The sequence below is a fragment of the Cavia porcellus genome, unplaced genomic scaffold (genome assembly GCF_034190915.1).
Source record: "Cavia porcellus strain 051 isolate PalLab524CR breed Dunkin Hartley unplaced genomic scaffold, mCavPor4.1 scaffold_27, whole genome shotgun sequence".
Lineage (NCBI taxonomy): Eukaryota > Metazoa > Chordata > Mammalia > Rodentia > Caviidae > Cavia > Cavia porcellus.
The window spans coordinates 31,139,508-31,158,554 of NW_026947510.1; the positions used below are offsets into that span (position 1 = coordinate 31,139,508).

The 19,047-nt window shown below is 37.5% G+C and overlaps 1 protein-coding gene across 1 annotated transcript in view; it reads right to left on the reverse strand.

The window, feature by feature from the left end:
* Positions 1–5,309: 5,309 nt before the first annotated feature.
* The window catches only part of LOC100734065 (antigen WC1.1-like), a 122,470-nt gene continuing 108,732 nt past the window's right edge, over positions 5,310–19,047 (reverse strand). The window contains exons 11-21 of the mRNA XM_063238130.1: positions 18,280–18,600; positions 15,085–15,177; positions 14,697–15,011; positions 13,034–13,348; positions 10,792–10,833; positions 10,390–10,704; positions 10,138–10,170; positions 9,658–9,795; positions 9,160–9,255; positions 7,254–7,394; positions 5,310–5,534 (exon numbers count right to left, since the gene is read on the reverse strand). Of these exons, the coding sequence (XP_063094200.1) occupies positions 5,401–5,534; positions 7,254–7,394; positions 9,160–9,255; positions 9,658–9,795; positions 10,138–10,170; positions 10,390–10,704; positions 10,792–10,833; positions 13,034–13,348; positions 14,697–15,011; positions 15,085–15,177; positions 18,280–18,600 (1,943 nt within the window). The 3' untranslated portion in view covers positions 5,310–5,400. The remainder of the gene's footprint in view (positions 5,535–7,253; positions 7,395–9,159; positions 9,256–9,657; positions 9,796–10,137; positions 10,171–10,389; positions 10,705–10,791; positions 10,834–13,033; positions 13,349–14,696; positions 15,012–15,084; positions 15,178–18,279; positions 18,601–19,047) is intronic.

The window sequence follows — 19,047 nt, forward strand, 5'->3', positions numbered from 1 at the left end:
CGGGCCAAAGGCAGGAAGAGGACACAGAGTGTTATCTAATAGGTCATCATCATATCCGGATATATGACATAAGCAGGAGAGGATTATGGGTAATGTAGGCGGACATGAGGAGCATGGGAAATGTAGGCTGACACACAAAATGCCCTCAGGCAGGAGGGGCAGGGCAGCAGCAGCTATTCAAAGCTGCTCCCTACACACACACACACACACACACACACACACACACACACACACACACACACAAACACACACACACGCAGACAGGCATGCTCACCTACTTCGCTTTTCCTAGTTGTATTAATTCAGATGTCAGATTATTTAGTCTCCCCCATCTGGGCCATTACCACACTTGTGATACTCTCTGCCAGGTTTTTTTTTTTTTTTTTTTTTTTGGCTAATGACCACACCTGTGCTTTCTAGATGGGTTTTAGACTTCCTTTGACTCTCGCTAAGTTTGAATACACAACATACCTCATGAGGAGCCACCCTTATGTAGACCTGTCTCATAAACTGTTTGAGAGTTGCGGGCAAGCTGCTGTCCATGCAGGCCAGTGAACAAGTTGTTAGCACTTTTAGCCTTGGCAGCTTCTAGCATTCCACTTGGAGTTGTAAGTTTGATCAAACCCGATCCAAATCAAATTACTAAATACTTTCCCACCTCCTGCTGAAGTGATCAGGCTTCCCTTCTGTCCTGATGCGATGAATTTTCACACTCTGACCCTCAAAACCTTAGTACACTCTAGTAGCGTGCACTCTAGTAGTAGTATAAGGCACAAACTGTTATTTTTGATGAACTAACAGATTATTAGTATAGATATCCAATTGCATATATATATATATATATATATATATATATATATATATATATTATTCTTCTCTTTCCCTTTTGTCCTGTCCCTTATCTCAGGTTTTCTTTTCTTTTGAGCAGTTTCTTTCACTTTCACTATCAGAATATCTATTGTACCTTTTGAATTTCATTTACTCTTTAAGTTTTTTACACTAAGGAGACAATATGATGATTATACATATAAGTCTGACTTATTTCGCTTATGAGTATGGTCTCAAGTTTCATGCATTTACCTATAAAAGCCTCAGCTTTATCCTTCCTTATAACTTAGTAGTCCATTGTAAAAAAAATCACATCTTTTTGGTAGGCATTTGAATTGTTCCACAGTTTAGTTATTACAAATTATGCTGCTATAAAGTAGGGTGCACATGTATTACTGTGGCATGATATTTTCAATTCTTTTGGGAAATTACCCAATACGGAAATGCCTGAATTGAATGGAATCTTAAATTCTAGTTTTTTTGAGGAAGCTCCACATTGATTTCCACAGTGATTGTACCTGTCTACACACTACTGACAGTGAAGACGTGTTCTTTCCCCCACAACTCCAACATTATTTATTATTGTCTCATTATTTGAGGACAGTCATTCTTTTTCCAGTGAGTTTGCTGTTTGTGTGCAAGAATGCTATTTATTTTTGAGTGTTGACTTGTATCCAGCTATCAACTTGCTTATTAACTCTAGCAGTCTTTTGATAGAGTTTTGGAGTCTTCTACATAGAGTATCATGTCATCTGCAAACAATGTTTTTGGAGGTTTCTATGTAGAATATCATGTTATCTTCTCATATCCTTGTTTTTTTTTTTTTTTTTTTTTTTTTTTTTTTTTGTTTCTCTTGTCTAATTGTTCTGGCTAACATTTGCAAAACTATATTGAAGAGGAGTGGAGGTGCACATTGTTGTTTTGTTCCTGAATTTAGAGTAAAATATTTCAGGGTTTTCCATTTAGCATGTGGGTTTTGGTTTGTCATAGATGACTTGAATCAGATTAAGGTAGAGACAATCTGTTCTGATTTTCTGTAGGATTTTTATCATGAATAAGTATTAAACTTTATCAGAAGACTTTCTGTATTGATTAAGATGACCATTTTGTCCTTGACTCTTCTTGACTTCAGAGTTTGTGTTGAGAAGTTAATTGTTATTCTAATGGGATTTCCTTGATAGATGATTTGTTTAACAACTTTTATTATTCTGTTTTTGTGCTGAATTTCTGGCATCATGGGATTAGATTTATTTTGTTTATTTCATTTCCTATTTGGTGTTTTTTTCAGAAGAATTGACAGCATCATGCCTCAGTGATACATATGCACCATAGTTTATAGCAGTACAATTTGTAATAACTAAATTTTGGAAACAGCTAAAATACTCAAATGTTGAAATGCTCATAATCTAAGATATGTACTTGAGACTTTTATAGGTAATGGATACAATTTGAGACAATACGCATTAGTAAAATAAATCAGAAATGTATGTGCAAACATCATATTGTCTCATTAGTGTGAGAAGGTGAAAGAAACTTTGTACATGTGCTTTCTCTGAGCTCATTGAAGAGAAAGATTTCTGCTAGTATTGTTTGGATGATTAGATGCAGACCTCTTGCACTATGAGTAACTGATATGAAGATAACCATACACAGTGTATACATAATTTTTTTTGCCCCAAACTGTTGTGCTTTGAAATTCTGTCTTATTTTTTCTTTAAAATAAAATAAAATAAATCCTACCATTTATTCTTTTTAGTATTTCTTTTGTTGTTATCTTACTCATTTTCCTTCATTTTCTTATTCTCTTTAATTATCTGTTTTATGCAGGATTCCAGTTCTGTATATTAAACCTGTGCCCCATTTTTATCTGATAATATTTATATCTTTATTTCTGTTTTATTATTGTTCACCTGTTATTTAAGCCACATTTTTAGTTATTCCAAAATCCCATCCTTTAAATCAATTTATTCATTCTTAACTGTGAAGTATTTAAATTTATGTTTTTGCTGCTTCTTATACATTTATCAGTCTCTGTTAAAAAAACATTAACTTTGGGGCTGGGGGTTTAGCTCAGCGGCATAAGCACCTGCCTTGAAAGCAGGCAGTCGTGAGTTCGATCCCCGGTACCGATAAAAAAGGAAAAAGACAAAAAAAAACCCCCCAAAAAACAAAAAAACATTAACTTTTCATGTATTTAACCTCTCAATATTCAAGGTAAATAATTCATCATTTTTAAAATCATATTTGCTTCTGTATTTCCATTTCTGTATATCTCATGTGGTCCCATTTTTTAAAAATACTTTTTACTAATGCTAGAAATTATATGTGAAAAAGTAAATAGGTTTTTATAACACATGGAAGGAATTTGTTTTTGTTCTGGATGGAAGATATTAGAAAGAGCTGGAAAATAAAATGCTTAATTTCAGTCTATAGTGCAGATAGTACAAATCTTGATGCAATTTGGTGCCATCAGTGTACACTTTTCCTGCCAACATCCAGTGACATTAAACTTCTGATATTTCAACTGAAGTCCTGCATGGCTCATTGTTCCCAAAATAAGTCAATAACCAATCTTTCTAGTGTTTGAAATAGTTACCAGGTATGATAAAACAACCATTTTTAAATCCCGAAAAAAAAAAAATCTAGGGTGCTTAATCAATATTGTCTCTAATACATGTTTCTTTTTTGTAATTTTCACCTACTGCTTTCTAGCTTTTCTTAATAGATTAGTAGCATTCTATGACTCATCATTTTTCATAGTAGCTGAAGTTTTATTTGAATTTTATTCATTGAAATCACAATTCTTGGACATCAAGTCACAAGTTTTTATAGCATCATTTTATGTACAAAAATAATGGTGTAAATTCTTCTGACTATATTTACTATCCACATTTTTTATAGTTAGAGTATATTCTGTCTCTACTCTGAGGTAGGAGAGTGGCTGCCTTTTGAAATGCTTTTGTATAATTAACAATAAGACAGTTGCATATTTTGACAAAATTACAGTGTGTGGCTTGTGTCTCTCAACATCGACTTTAGTAATTATGTGAGGTTAACTTATGACTGGAATATTTTACAGTTGATACTGTCAACTATGTATCTATTGGGAACAGTATTATAAATAGAAAGAGAAAGGAATAGAGATACTAATTTAAAAAAATAGAAATCCATAAAACTTGTTGAACTATCAAAATTACAGTTTGTTGGTGTAAGTGTGAGCAATAAATTGGAAAGGAGTAAAAGGACTTTGGCATACACAGTATTATTAGGCAGGGAGCAGATTCTAGTTACTGAGATACAAGGACTTTCGGATACAAACAGGGAAAGTAAAAGGGTCTCAATGAGGTTTCTAGTGGCAAAAGAGTTGAACTTTGGCTAAAGTGAACAGCTTAAAAAAACAAAACAAAACAAAACAAAACAAAACAAAAAAACAGAGCTGATAAGGCAGCCTAGCTCACTGTAGACCTGTAACCTTTTGTGTTAAAGCTTAATTTTCTCCTACTCTCATCTCTACTTAATCATCAAAGAAATAAATTTAGGAGAGAGTTTCATAACAAAACTCACTTAATATGTACAACAATATTTAGATGTGTTATATGTTTTATGTATTATATTTTATACATATTTCTCAGTATATTAATACACTGAAAATCACATGTATCCTTTTTACTAATTCAGCTTTGAATATAACTCTGCTGTAAATCCCACAAAATAAGCATCTGAACACTGCACAGAGATCACAGAAGTGCTTGTACAAAAATGCACACATAAATAATTGAAGGGGCAATAGCCCAATCAAGGGTCTCAGAATATAAAATAGACAATCAAGTTATAACAACTATCAAGGGAGGAGAATCCCTTCATTGTCACGTAATAAAAAAGAGCAAATTTCCCCAAGTGCCAGCTCTGGGCTCCAAATATAATCAAACAAGATTGCTATATATATAATTATTTTCTCTCCACTTCCCAATAAAATTTTGCCTCCTCAATTTCCTTTCCTTTACAATAAAATGATTTTATTTCAGCTTCTGAGCTTAGGTCTCTCATTCTTTTATTGAAGTTATTTTTTAAAAATCCTAGGTAAAAACCTACCCTCATGTGATGTAAGATTCCTATCCCATAAAATTTGGACAATGCTGTGAGACAGAAATTGTGTCCCTTATGACTGTTTTATCCCATTTATTTTGAAATTCCATTTCCTGGCACAAGATGGCTGAGATATTTTGGAATATTCAGTTATGTATTTCTGAGGCCATATTTCACTTAATTTAAGACTATATTTCAGTTTCATGCTACTCAAAAAAGAGAAAACTTCTGTGCATCTAAAGACAAGAGGTTAGTCTCTAGAAGGTCATAACAAGATGACTGAATTGAGAGTCCATTTATATTAGTAGATTCTTGAAAACTAAGTAATTACAGTCATTGGAGGTGAATGTACCAGCATAGCACAAGTCTTTAAATGAAAATTCTTATTATATAACTTTATTTTACTTTAAGTGTATATAAAAATATTACAAGAATGAAAGGATTTCTTATTTGGGGATACAAAGAGAAGATCTTCTTAGGCTTGCTTTAAAAATGACAGGACATGGTGTTCAGTTCAATATCATCATACTCAGTGATGGATTCTTGTCTCAACACCAATGGAGATCCTTTCACTTCCATAACAGATTTAGAAGACTCTTCAGGAGAAAGAAGAGAGGTGCCTGAAAGTATGAGGAGAATCTTATTTTTATTGAAAAGGAGTACAGAGAGCAATTGTAGAACAAAAGCCTAATTCAGAAAGGCCTATATGTATATATAGGCCTTGTTGCAAACGTAGAGAGACATCATATTCTGTTTACTCCTTGCAAAAACTTGTCTTGGTCTGAACAATGGAAATGGATACAGATGAACAATGGGAAGGCATAGGAAGCAGACATGGATAGTTTCTTACACATCAGGCTGGTGTTTTAAGACTGAAGGCGGGGATTACCTTAGTTACATTTTACTCATCACTGAGACAAAATATCTGATTCCCAATGTTGAGAAAGGAAAGTCTTATTTCTTAGAGTTTTTGGAAGTTTCAGTACATACTCAGTTGGCTCCAAGTCATGGTGCCATGGAGGGGCCACAGTTCATGGCAGCTGTAAACAGCAAGACAGAAACAGGCAAGGGAGATACCATTTATTCCTGCCATTACATCACATCCTGGCTCCACACCTAGGCCAGTGGGGCACTCACATACCCAATCCAAGCACTAGACAATGAACCAATCACAAATGCACAATGCAAGTGCATGAACCTGGGGTCCACCTACAAAAACCATGGCACCTCTCTTTAGTCCTTAGTACCAAATTGAAACTTGGGTATTTATAAGAACAATTTGGGACACTTGTGCAATGCAAATTGACAGTAACCCAAACTAATTCTAGGGTCCAATTTTTCAAGAAAAATGGGCCCATAATGTCTGGGCCTACAGGAAGGCCATGGAGACCCTACAGAGGGAATGGGATGAAAAGGAACAAGAGACACAATTGATGGAGACAAGATGAAGAAATACAATCAAGTCTCATTTATTCAAGGAAGGAGTATCAATTATATAGGGTATTGGGGAGGAGGGATTTGGGTTCTTAAATGTCAGCAGGTAACTTAGCAACAGTGGCAAGATCGAGGGTTATAGGTCAATTCAAATTTCCGGGGCATGGGCTCATAAGGTGGGCTGATTAACATAATTCCTGAATAGGCCAAACAAGCTATGTAGGCAAGGTGCTACTTAACTACCAAACTTAACTTCTAGAGGGAGTTAAGGGGGAGCAGACTGCAGATGTTAAGTTCATATGGCCTGCAGATATAAGGTGGCAGCCAATTACAGGGCTTCCCACACCATACAAGGGGCACACGCCTAGTTAAGTGGAAAGATGTCATATGTTCAGTTGAAGCACCGAGAAAAGTTTATTCCTTCCTTTGATTGATCAAATCTGGTCTGTAATTAAGGGCATTGCATCTTCTGAAATAATAGGGGGCAGCGTCACGTTTAAACATGTAGTTCAACATTTCCTTCCAAACAAATTATATATATATATAATCTAGCATACATATGTTATATTGAAAACTTTATAAATTCTTAGAGATCACTTGAAAAAGTTCATTATTATTGAGATCAAATCTTGGTTTGGAACATGCAAAGTGGAGTAAAGTAACAAAGAATCTGTAACTCATACATACATGTCTACAATGTCTACATCCAATAGACAATGGGAATAGAGAACAGAAGATTTAGGGTAGGTATAACAAACCAGCAGTTAGGAAGAGGGGAAGAGTTTACTTGTGTAGTTGTAGAAGGCTACATAAAGCTATTAATAAAGAGAAAGTGATAATTGATGGATTCTAGCTCATTGTTTTCATTTCAGGGGCATAAGAAGACTGATGACAGGCACACCAACCTGTTTGAGAACATCTAGAACCACCACCTCCCTCTTCTTGGATAAGGTTCTTCTCACTCATCTCAGAACAAAGAGGATTTTCAAGAGCAGGTAACTCTTCAACATCATCATAACCATTTCCTGTAGCATCTATGTGTTGTTCTGTGGGTTATGCAAATATCAATGTTAAGATGAAGAGCAGAATATGGGTTAGACTAGTTGATTTCTCTAATAAGGCAGAAATTCTAGTGAGTAGTAAACATGGCCACACAATCCAAAGCTCTTCCAAAGACTCATATGTGTTCTCAGTATTTACAGAAAATATGTAAACCCTGTAAATGTTCAATAACTTAAAGGCAGTCATATTTTACTAAAATAGTCTATCATATGACAAAATAGCAACAAAATTGATCCTGCTATGAGTTTCAGGTTTTCTTTATAAGAATATGAATCATAAATTAAAATAAAATACATTAAAATGTATAGATTAGTGATAGAACGAGATTCAGTCTGCACTAAGACAACCCAGTGTTATCTTTATGCACTAAACAGGGAGAGACATGAAGCAGAGAGGATCAGAGAAACCTAGGCTGCTCTCACTCGTAGTTTGCTAGTTCTACAAACCCCTCATAAGGAGGTGGGTTTCAACCATCCTAGTTCTCTGTTGAACTTCAGATCCTATTTCCACAGAGCCATTGTGGATGAACTTCATATTAAGAGCGGTCCATCTTTATCAACTGGGGAAAATCCATAGTAAACATTCTACTCTCTTACCTCCTATGAAAAGAGCTCCCTGTAACGGTTAAGTAGAGACACCATGTATTCTGCTATTCCAGTGATTATCAAATCAACATTAGTTATAACCATGACCTGACCAAATGTAATTTATATAAATTACAAATTAATTCATCTGTTACAGTAGACTCAACATTATTTCTCCTGTTTTATTTCTCACCATGGGATATTTCAGATGATCATTTTCAAATATTATTTTAAAAATCATGGACTTCCTTTGAATTTATACTATCACATTTTTTGTATGTCTGTGACAGAGAAGAGGTATCTTGGGTACTGAAAGAACTTGAATTTTGCTTTAGTAAGGTCTAAGACTAGGTGGAGTGAAGAAACTGTTATAAATTGGAGAGAACAGATGCTTCTTATTCCAAGCACAGAAGATACCTTCCCATATAATATTCTTCTTCCTCACTCTCCTGTGCTAGGAAAAAACCTCTCTCTTACCGGGGAAAGATTTTGGGCCTCCATTTTCCTCATTGTCCTCTGCATAATAGGGCAGATTATCTACAGGTTTATCACACAGGCTTCCTGGGGGGGAAAATCATGAACACCTATACATTTAGAGGCCTGAGGTCATGGTTTAGAAGAATACTTAAATTTCAGAATTGTAGAAAACACATTTTTTGCCCATGCCTTACGAAGAGGATCACAGTGTACTAAAGTTTCAGTCTCACATTCCCTAGAGGACAACAAATTAAATGGTTGGTCCACAGCTTGGTTTGTTAGAGGGTGGTGGAAACTTGGGGAAGTTGGGCCTATTTGGATATTTCAGGTCCTTGAAGTAACTGGGGGTGCTCCCTTAATGAGCTATTGAACACTCCCATTTTCCTCTCTAGGTCTCTGCATCTGCCCATCATGAGTTCAGCACTTTCATCATCCTGTATTTCCAGCCATAATGTACTCCCTTGTTCAAGTCAAAACGTTAAAGGGAGAAAATGATGATGGGAGAATAGTTTTGAAAACAATGAACCACAAGGCATTTCCCTTGTACTTGGTTTATGTGATGAATTCAATCACAGTAATAGGAAACTAGCTACTACAGCAATGTGAAAGTAGATTAATGGTTTGTGGTTACTGAAGACAGCCATTACCTCTGCCAGCTCCCATAGGAAAAGGAAGTTTTCAAGCCCACCTGGTTTATCCAGCAGGTCCTCTTTCTCCAGTTTTATGAGATAATCTATCTCTTGGTACAAGGCTTCTTCAACAGCATCTTCAAAAGATGATGAGGCTAGCAAAAGAAATGTGAATTCACAAGATGCTTTGCAAAACCTTTGTCTTGCGAAGCAACCAAGCCTTTGTGCTCTCCAAAGCTCACTATGGCAGAAACCCTCTGTTCTGCTAGTGCGTCTTTCTTTAGCATTCTTCTGTGTTGGCCCAGAACTCAGTGTGTTCATCCTTTCTCAACTTACACCCTGTCTCAATGACATACTGCATGTGTGGTTCTATAATATGGACGCATTTCATAGTCAACTCAGGAAAAGTATTCAAATGTTTTCAATCTTGAAGTCTATGGTATCAAAGCATTTATTTACAGTGAGAATGAAGACTGAAATATGTGAATTTTGGAAACTACAAATGGTCCAGTCCTATCCTTATATTCTTTCCAGGCCACCAGTATCCCACATCCTACCTCTGAGGTTTGCTCTGCATCTGTGCAGCTGAGTTCCCAGGATGATGAGAACCAGTAAGATAAGGGCTCCTAAAGTGATGCAGAGAATCACAGGTAAGGACAAGATGCCTGGTTCAGGAGGTAGAAATGAATTGTTTCCTGAGGAGAAAAAATTCTCATCATTTTTGGAAAAGATCAAAAGTTTAGAAAAACTCAAGTATCTTAGTCATATCCTATGTTCATGAACATAAGAAAATGAATCTGCCTGAACTCCAAGATACAGCGAATTCAGCTATACCCTGAGCTGGTCAATTTGCCTTTTACATCTAACTATAGGAGATTTGTGTTAAATGAATCCTGGTAAGCATCGCATACCCTGTTTCTCACATCTGAATATGTGTCTAGTAAAATTTTTCCAGAAGTATGAAGATTCCATCTACAGTTTCCTGACAAGTTGAATAACTACTCTACTGCACAGCTAAAAATAGATGCAGCACTTACCAATAGGTGTTGAGGGTACTGTTGTTCTTTCACCTAGAGAGAAAAGAGGAAAAAAATAGAGCCAGTAAACTGTTTTGACTAAACATTCATGGGGTCATGCCTACCACAAATGCATAAAGTTCTTTCCCGGATTGCAGGAGCTCAGAGTGCAGCTCTCCACAGACAGAGCACAGTATAGAAAGCAGCTTAGGAAGGGCTCTTGGAAGCACACACTCCTGTACACAAGTCCATGTCCCTGGGCCTGCTACTCACCTGAGCACCTCACACCTGCATCCTCCTCATGCTTGCAGTCACTCTGTCCCCAGGGAGCCCTGGCACAGTCCCACAGGGAGGACTCCCTGCCTCTGCACTGCACCTCATCCAGCCATATGCTTCCATTTCCAGGGCCAAATGCAGCCTCTGCCAGGGCATTTAGGGCATGGCCACAGCCCAGCTGCTGACACACCACCTCAGCCTCTGCCAGGTCCCAAGAGTCATCACACGCTGTGCCCCAGGAGCCTTCGTGCCACACCTCTACGCGCCCTGAGCATTGGCTGTCTCCTCCTCTGAGTCGCAGCTTGTCTTTGTCTGGAAAAGTAGCAGCATTTCTTCTTACTGCCTGGTGGAGGAAAGGGGCCCTTGGAAACTATGTGGGATTGAAAACTATTAAAATACCTGTGCAGGATTCAGACTCTGCACAGCTCTTGGGTCTTTGTCCTTCAAGAGAAAACAGGGAAAGCACTGGGTCAGCACTGGCTGGGTCTGGTCCAGAGCTAACACAAGATTCTAGGGTCCGGGGCTCAGACAAGACAAGAGGGTAGAAAGCAACTTTCAGATGTAGGCTATGACTGAGACATCTCTGAAGCACAGCCCTGAATAACTGCTGAAATGATTGTGTCAGTTATAGTACTATGAATCACTTTCTGTATTTACACAAGAAACACAGCCATAAGGATGCACACACACACACACACACACACACACACACACACACACACACACACTTCTAAATGCACGCTCCACTGGAGAAGGCACATTAGCTAGGTCATTTCTTCTTTTCCAGAGTCAGAACAGTATGTGAGTGACATGTTATATTCATTTATCAAAAGGATGTGTCAATAATATCTGTGAATTTGATTAATAGAGCATGAAATTTATTAAACAGGAGAACTGTTAAAATAATTCCATTAATATGTTACTCATCAGAAAGATAATAAAAGTAACAAAAATTAGTGTCATAATTGGTGGTAATAAATATGCACTTAAAATATGGTTATTGAATTACCACAGAAGTAATTTCTATTTCATATTTGTCTTATTTTATAAAGAGACATATCTCAAATGATATAGAAATGATAGACATCTTCTATCCTCTGGGGTGAACAATTAAAACAATTTTCAGAGAATGGGAATTAAACATGGCTAGTTGGAAAGTGAGAAGTGTCAGCACAAAATTCCACAACAACAAAAGAATGTAATGCACAATAGGACAAGGACATAACACAGAACACAAATGAAATATATGAAAAAATCAAAATGAGTACATGTAAATGTAGAACCATATTCAGAAAACAAATACATGTACAGTGCTTATTCAAAACACTGAAATCCATCCTATTTTATACCAACAACAATTCTATCCTCTGCAGAGATCAACTCTATAAATGACGACAGGATTTCTTGTAATCACAATATGAAACTGAAGAGGATGTTGCAGGAACAATGAAATCAGGAGATGGCAGGCTCATTTCCAGGCATGCACTTTTTGTGTGACTGAGAGTAGGGGCCTATCAGTTCACAGTAATAAAAGCATAACAGCTCAGAGGAGGAAATGCCATCCAAGAAGACTGGGATTCAGAAAGAGATAAATTAACAAATGAATGTACGGTCAGCATTATGTGGCCTCTAGTTATTTCCCATGATGTGTCACACAATAAGACAGATACCTCTTGAAAACAACTGCTTTGGGGACACCCTCTCAATGAAATTCCTGGAGCTTTTGTTGACTTTCAGGTATACCTGTCCAGTTATTTCATTATCTTTCTCTCTGAACTTGGTGGTATTTTCTCAGCACCCAAAGGACACTACGTTGCCTTGTACCTCAGCATTTACAATAATGATATGTGCTCTATACCCTCCTCCTTCAGTAGACTGTGAGCATGCATCATGTCTTAACCTTAGTTTTTTTCCTTTGCCCAGGAACTGAGCTTCTACTTCTTGACACTCAGATTTCTACCCAAGGCTTTCAGCAGTGGAGCATAAACATCATGAGAGCTGATACTATATTCCTTTTGTTTTTCTCTTCTCTTGCCTGGAATTAAGTTTCTATCTATGAGGAATTCAATTGTTTTCTGAAAACAGAGGACCTCATACATTATCTGAATGGTGTAGATTTATTTCAGAGGAAAAGATCAGGAACTCAAAAGCCAGCCAAATAGAATTTGAATTGCTATATCATCTTTCACTTAACTGATACAATATATACAATAGTTATTACTATATATTGTATATTGTATAGTCTGTATACAATAGTTAATAGTAAACTCAGTTTCCTTGTGTGAATAAAACTTTAACCAACACCTTGCCAAATTAAACTTCACTACATGTGGAACAACTCAACGAAATAACAAATGGTTTGTATAACTGAGGTCCAAACTCTTGTATTCAAAATGAAATACATATTAATTAACACTGCCTAGAACAGCATAAGCTAGATTTCATGCTCTTACATAATTTATTCAAACTCCCTGGTACTTTTTACATAAATTACTCTCAGTGCATATTTATGTATTTTCCTTGAAACAAATTAGCATAAGCAGACTAAATAAACCCCATGTGAAATTCCTTGTGCAGATATACTGTAATTCACTCTTTCAATTTGGAAATAAAAATAAGATTCCATGACTGTCATCTACACCTGTACAAGTGATATAAGCCTCGCCCTTTGGAGAGCAAGATCTGGGATCCCAAGCTTCAGATGGACACTGCCAGAGAGAAGCATCTGTTTTTCGACACTGGATTCCATCCACCCACTGGTGTCTCAACCCTTCCCTTGCAGGAACAGAGGTGTTGAGGTTCCCACTGTCCCCACAGCCAAGCTGTCTGCAGATCACGGACAAGGTCACATCATCCATAGGGTTGTGGCAGACACTGCCCCAGGTTCCATTGTAGAAAACTTCCAGCCACCCAGAGCACTCCTGGTCCTCATTCACCACCCTGAGATCTAGGAACTCTGAAACAGAAAGAAGCAAAACAGCACAGTGTGAGCAGCCAACTGTTAGTGTGATGCTGCCAGGTTTCAAAAATTGTTTGATTTTTATTTTTGAATCTGTGTTTGCAGTACATAACGATGAAGTCCTTCATGGGAAGTTGGTATATATACATAATATGTCTCAAGTATTTATTCATTTCCTACATTTACCTTTCTCTATCTTTGCTTTTCTTTATCACATGGAGTGAATGCTTATTCCTGGCTCTGCTATGGAATGTACTAACGGGGAAAAAGAACATTACTTGTGTTTCACCTGTTTTGCCAACTTGAATGAATCTTTTTCTTTCAAACTCAGTAATACAGAAAGAAAGTAACAGGAAGGAATACTGATTTTATTTCTGGGAAGGAGGAAAGCTGAATCCTGCTTCCTGACAGAATGTCTGACAGACTCCTTGAGAGAGAGCACAAGTGGGTTGTGCCAAGCACAGTAGCAGAGCCTGAAATATGTCCTGAATCTTTGAGTGCCCATGTTGTCTTATATGGCAGAGGTTTTCAGACATGATTAAGGAAAATAAATTTTCATAGTGAGATCATTCTAGCTTTACTGGAGGTTGAGGCCAAACTTATCATAGCTATGGATCTGCATCCCATGAGCTGATATTTTTGGCGGACCTTGCCTAGAACGAGATGTGATCAAGAAAGAATTGCCAAATTGTTCCAAGGGATTCATTTGACAGTGCAGGCAGGAATATCTAACCAACAAATGCCGGCTGGTTCTAGAAGTTGATAAGAAAAAGAAAGGAAAGGAAAGGAGAGGAGAGGAGAGGAGAGGAGAGGAGAGGAGAGGAGAGGAGATGAAAGGAAAGGAGAGGAGAGGAAAGGAAAGGAAAGGAAAGGAAAGGAAAGGAAAGGAAAGGAAAGGAAAGGAAAGGAAAAAAAACAGAAAATAAAACAAAATAAGAGGAAAGAAAATGAGAATTCCAAGAGTTTCGGAGGAATGCAGTCTTGCTGACATGCAGTTTTTAGTGTGAGCAGGTCCAAGTTGACCTCTTCCACAATTCTAAGAGATTCCTGTTTGTTGTTTTAGTCATTATGTCTATAGAGATTTGTTTCTACAAAATAGGAACTAATGTTCATGATTTTTCACCTACAGGGAAATTAAGTGTGACTGACTTTGTCAGACATAGAACTGGACCAGCTCATGAGTTGTTGAAGGTGAAAGTGGTAGCACTTCATTTTCATTGCTAGAAAGACAGGTGCAGTTAATTCTGGCCTTTGCAGGTTTTGTCCCATGCCCACCCTAGGGCTGAGGTACTGCCATCCACACCATCCATGAGCATCCCATCCTGTGGTCTGTGTAAGCACAGACCTGAGCAGATGACGCCTGCATCCTCCTTATGCCTGCAGTCATGCTGTTTCCAGCCCTGAGATGGGCAATGCCACACATGGGACTCATCTCCTGTGCAGTTCAGCTCATCTAGCCAGATGGGCCCTGATCCCTGCCCAAAGTGAGCAGAGACCGTAGCATTGAGGGCCACCCCACAGTCTAGCTGTCTGCACACCACGTGGGCATCATTTAGGTCCCAGCTGTCATCACAGATAGTGCCCCAGGATTCCTGATGCAGGATCTCCACTCTTCCTGCACAGCGACCGTTCCCATCCACCAGGCGCAGCTGTCTGTTGTCTGAAAAGAAATGAAGTCAGATTAGTGGTGCTGACATGGGAAGGAGCAGGCTCTGTCCTTGGGATATCCTCACCTGAGCAGTTGGCAGCGTGCACTTCTGATACTGTGAAGCCTGCTGGATCAGACAGGGAGTCCTTGCACTGGGGTAGCAACTGGGTCTGGTTTCCTGCAGACAAGACAGGAAAGGAGGATCCTAAGTCACACTAATAACAGTCTAGTGCTCACACCTTGGATAGAAGTTTAGACACAAGAACAGTGGTTTCCTTTCTTTGGATATTATCTTTGACTAGCACATTTCTACTTGTGATCAAGACAGATTTTATGTTTAAAGATAAATACTAAAAATGACTATTATATTTTCTGGTGGTCCCATCAGCAGCCCCATATGAATTTCCAGTTTCAGCTAAGGGATGAGCTCTCCTGAATTTCCAGGTTCATCAAGTCTTCAAATGTCCTCAGTCACCCCTGGATGAGTGTATGTAACATCATTAAAGACTGCAGTAGACTAAAGTAATGCTGAGCTCTTCCCAGATTCCTGAGGCAGGAAATCATGAACAAAAATGAAATATGTTTTTGTCTATTTTCTGGTTATATTTTTTGGCCTGGAAAGTATAAATCAGAGACACATGGTTGCCATGATAACCATTATTACTTTGGAATAGATAGGGAGATGTTATTGAAAGAATTGGTTGAACCTGAGTGTGTTAAGGGAAAGAAGTGTGGGAACTATAGTTCTCATGCTCATGGAATGCATGAGTAAAGTTTAGAAAAGAATCTCCACAATATCAGTCCACAGAATTAAGAGCAATTTACTGTTAGAGAGGTTTCCTTTGGCCAGCGTGTGGATTCATCCAGTAAGCCTGGGTGGACTAACTTGACTTGTGTCATGTAACAACGATCCTATTTTGGTCCTACTCCCAAACAAAAACTTGAATACAGTATGTTGCTACATGCCTTTCTTCTATGTTTTTGTTCTTGTGGCCTTGAGTTACTAATAAATAACCACAGTGGATGCAGTTTTACTAGCTCTTATATACCCAAGAGGCAGCCATTTGAGTTCTTGGTGCTTGAACCACCCTGTCTCTGAGTAATCACTGTGCAGAAACAATTCCCCACTGCAGCAGAACTATTCAATGATTAATATGACAATTCAACCCACAGCTCATCAATAGATTCATAGAAACAGCAAATACAGTATATATACACGATCAAGAATTCTTTAACCCTAAAAATGAATCAAATTAAGTCACAGCAAGACAACAGAATTTAGATGTCATTGTGTTATTTGAAAAAAGTCAAAGATTGACAAACACCATTCATTCTATCTCATTATGTGAAAGCTGAGAAAAATTGTCTTGAATGTAGTGTAGAGATTACTGGAGAGTGTAGGAAGTACTCATAACACTAGATTTGTCCCATATGGTATTGATAATACATGCTTTTCAAGAAATAATGGAAACACGATGTTTTGTGGCTCATTTTTCTAATGTTTTCTTTTCATTTTCAAAGGGAATTCAAGTAGTCCATATCACATTGGATAAACAAACATACAGAAATCCAAGAAATCCTTTAATCTTTTACTTTGAGTGATATACTAAAGTGTATGGATAGGATAATAGCACTATAACAAAGTTAATATATAGAATGCAAAAATTACATTGTGGTTAGCTATGGAAATTGTTTAAAATGTTTTAATTTTAAAGGGAAATTATGTCGTGTACATGTATTTAATAATAGTCTTTGCATATTTAGGAAAGAATAAAGCAGATAGAGGAAGAGGATATTTTAAGATATTAATATTAGGTGTCTAGATAAAGTTATGTATGATTTATTGTACTGATCAAAGAACTTTTCAGTAATTTGCATATAATGTTAAGAAAGAAGATAACACATAAGAACAAATTTGAAATCAATTCAGAGAAAATTCCTTTGTAGAATGTTTTCCTGAAGGAAATAATAATATAAAAAATCCTAAAGCTACTAGCAGAAAACCATGTACAATGTGGAAAACCTGAGAGAAATGAAATACTTACCATTATCTCCACATTCATATGTAGGTTAAATTCAATTTCATAAAAAATATCAGAATTTCTTGTTATTAAATATAAGAAAATGATTCTAAAACTTATTTATACGATGACCAACATTTTTGAAAAAAAATCAAGAGATTTATAGGAGTTACTTGAAAGTATTTTCTATAAAGCAGAATCATACATAGATTCACTAAAAATATCAAATAAGAAGTGATACTTTTGACACACGGATAGATTAAATGTAGAACGGGACAGAGTGTAGGATGTATAGGAACAAGTTCAGACACAGTTCTTTTCCATTTATGACCCAGGTGTCATTTTTGTAGAGAGAATTCTGAGTCAAATGAATCTAAACAAGGAAGTGAATGAAGTATTTTCTGTCACATTAAACATCATGTACAATAGCAACTCAGAGGTATTAAACTATTATATGACAAAGTATTTAAATTTCTATAAGACATTCTTGAGAACATTCCTTTCAGAACTCGGGATACATATAGTTCTTTTTAAAAGAGTATAAGAGCACTGAGTGTAAAGGAAAAAAAATAAATTGTGCCCCATTAAAACCAGGAGTATAACTCTTCAAAAAAGAACATTAAAAGTGAAAACAAAAGTTGATGTGCTAAGAACCCAAAATGAATATGTGCATATCTGTCTGTAACATAAATCATTGTCTTAATACTCAAGAAGAGAAAATATCTGCAGTCTCCACCATCATATGAGTGGATGGATATGTGAATACAGTGGGATATTCGACAGTAAATAAAATGCATCAATCTGCCCTAAAGACTTGTGTTTCAAGTATGTTATTAGGTAGAGTCAAATAAGTTACAAACAAAAGACAATATCGTGTTTGATATTGCATAAAGGTCAAAAGGCATAAAATAATTTTTTTGCAGCAGGATTTACCACAAGTTTCGTATTCTTAGAGTGGAAGACGGTATGCCTACTGGCATGATGTGTAACATTTGATGACCTGGGTGGAGGAACCTACATGTATATATTGTTAATTTTGTTCTCTATGGATTACAATTGAATAACAATATTTATTTTGAGAAAATTCCTTTTCATTTCCTTTTAGTTGGTCTGAAAGATGATTGATGAGTGAGCAAACCATCTTTCACCTTTTCAAGGTCGTATAACCTTTCACTCAGAAATCTGTTGTCCCTGCTGTCTGCTATGAGAGATGTACCACTCCAGGAGAATCCTGAGCACCAGTCATCCTGACCACTCACCTGAGCAGACGACTGAGGCTGTGTTCCCATGGGCACAGGCAGAAACACCCATGGCGGTTACAGGACAACTCCACAAGAAGGACTCTGACCCTGAGCAGTGGAATTGGTCTTTCCAGATATCATCCCCTCCTTCCATAAAGTACGTTCCTCCTCTTGGGGTGGAGACTGCAAGTCCACAATCAAGCTGGTGACAGACAACTTTGGCATTGGTCATGCTCCAGTGGGAGGCACAGAGTGCTCTCCAGCCTGAGGAAGTGTTCACTTCCACCTGACCCTCACAGTGAGAGGTGCCATTTTTGATGAGCCGAACTTCGGTGAACTCTGGGAGGAGAAGACAGGGTTTCAGCATATTGTTCTTATAACAATACTGTATGCAGTGGTAGAAGTCCTGTTCAGTCTCACCTGAACAGACAATTTGAACAGTCCATCTGTCTTGGCAGCTGCCTCCAGGACAGGGTGCTCTGGGGCAGAACCAAAGCCCAGGTTCTTGCCCCTCGCATTGGAACTCTTCTGTCCATACTCGTCCAGTGTAGTCTCTGAAGGGCCCACCTCCCACGATAGACACAGCTTTACCACAACCCAGCTCTGCACAAATGACTTGGGCACTAGGGAATGTGAAGTTCACAGCAGACACTGGAGTCCAACTTCCTCCAAGATTCACCTCCACTCGTCCTGAGCAGAGTCCCTGTCCTTCAACCAGGCGCACAAATTCTAAGGGAAGAAAAATACACACACACACACACACACACACACACACACACACACACA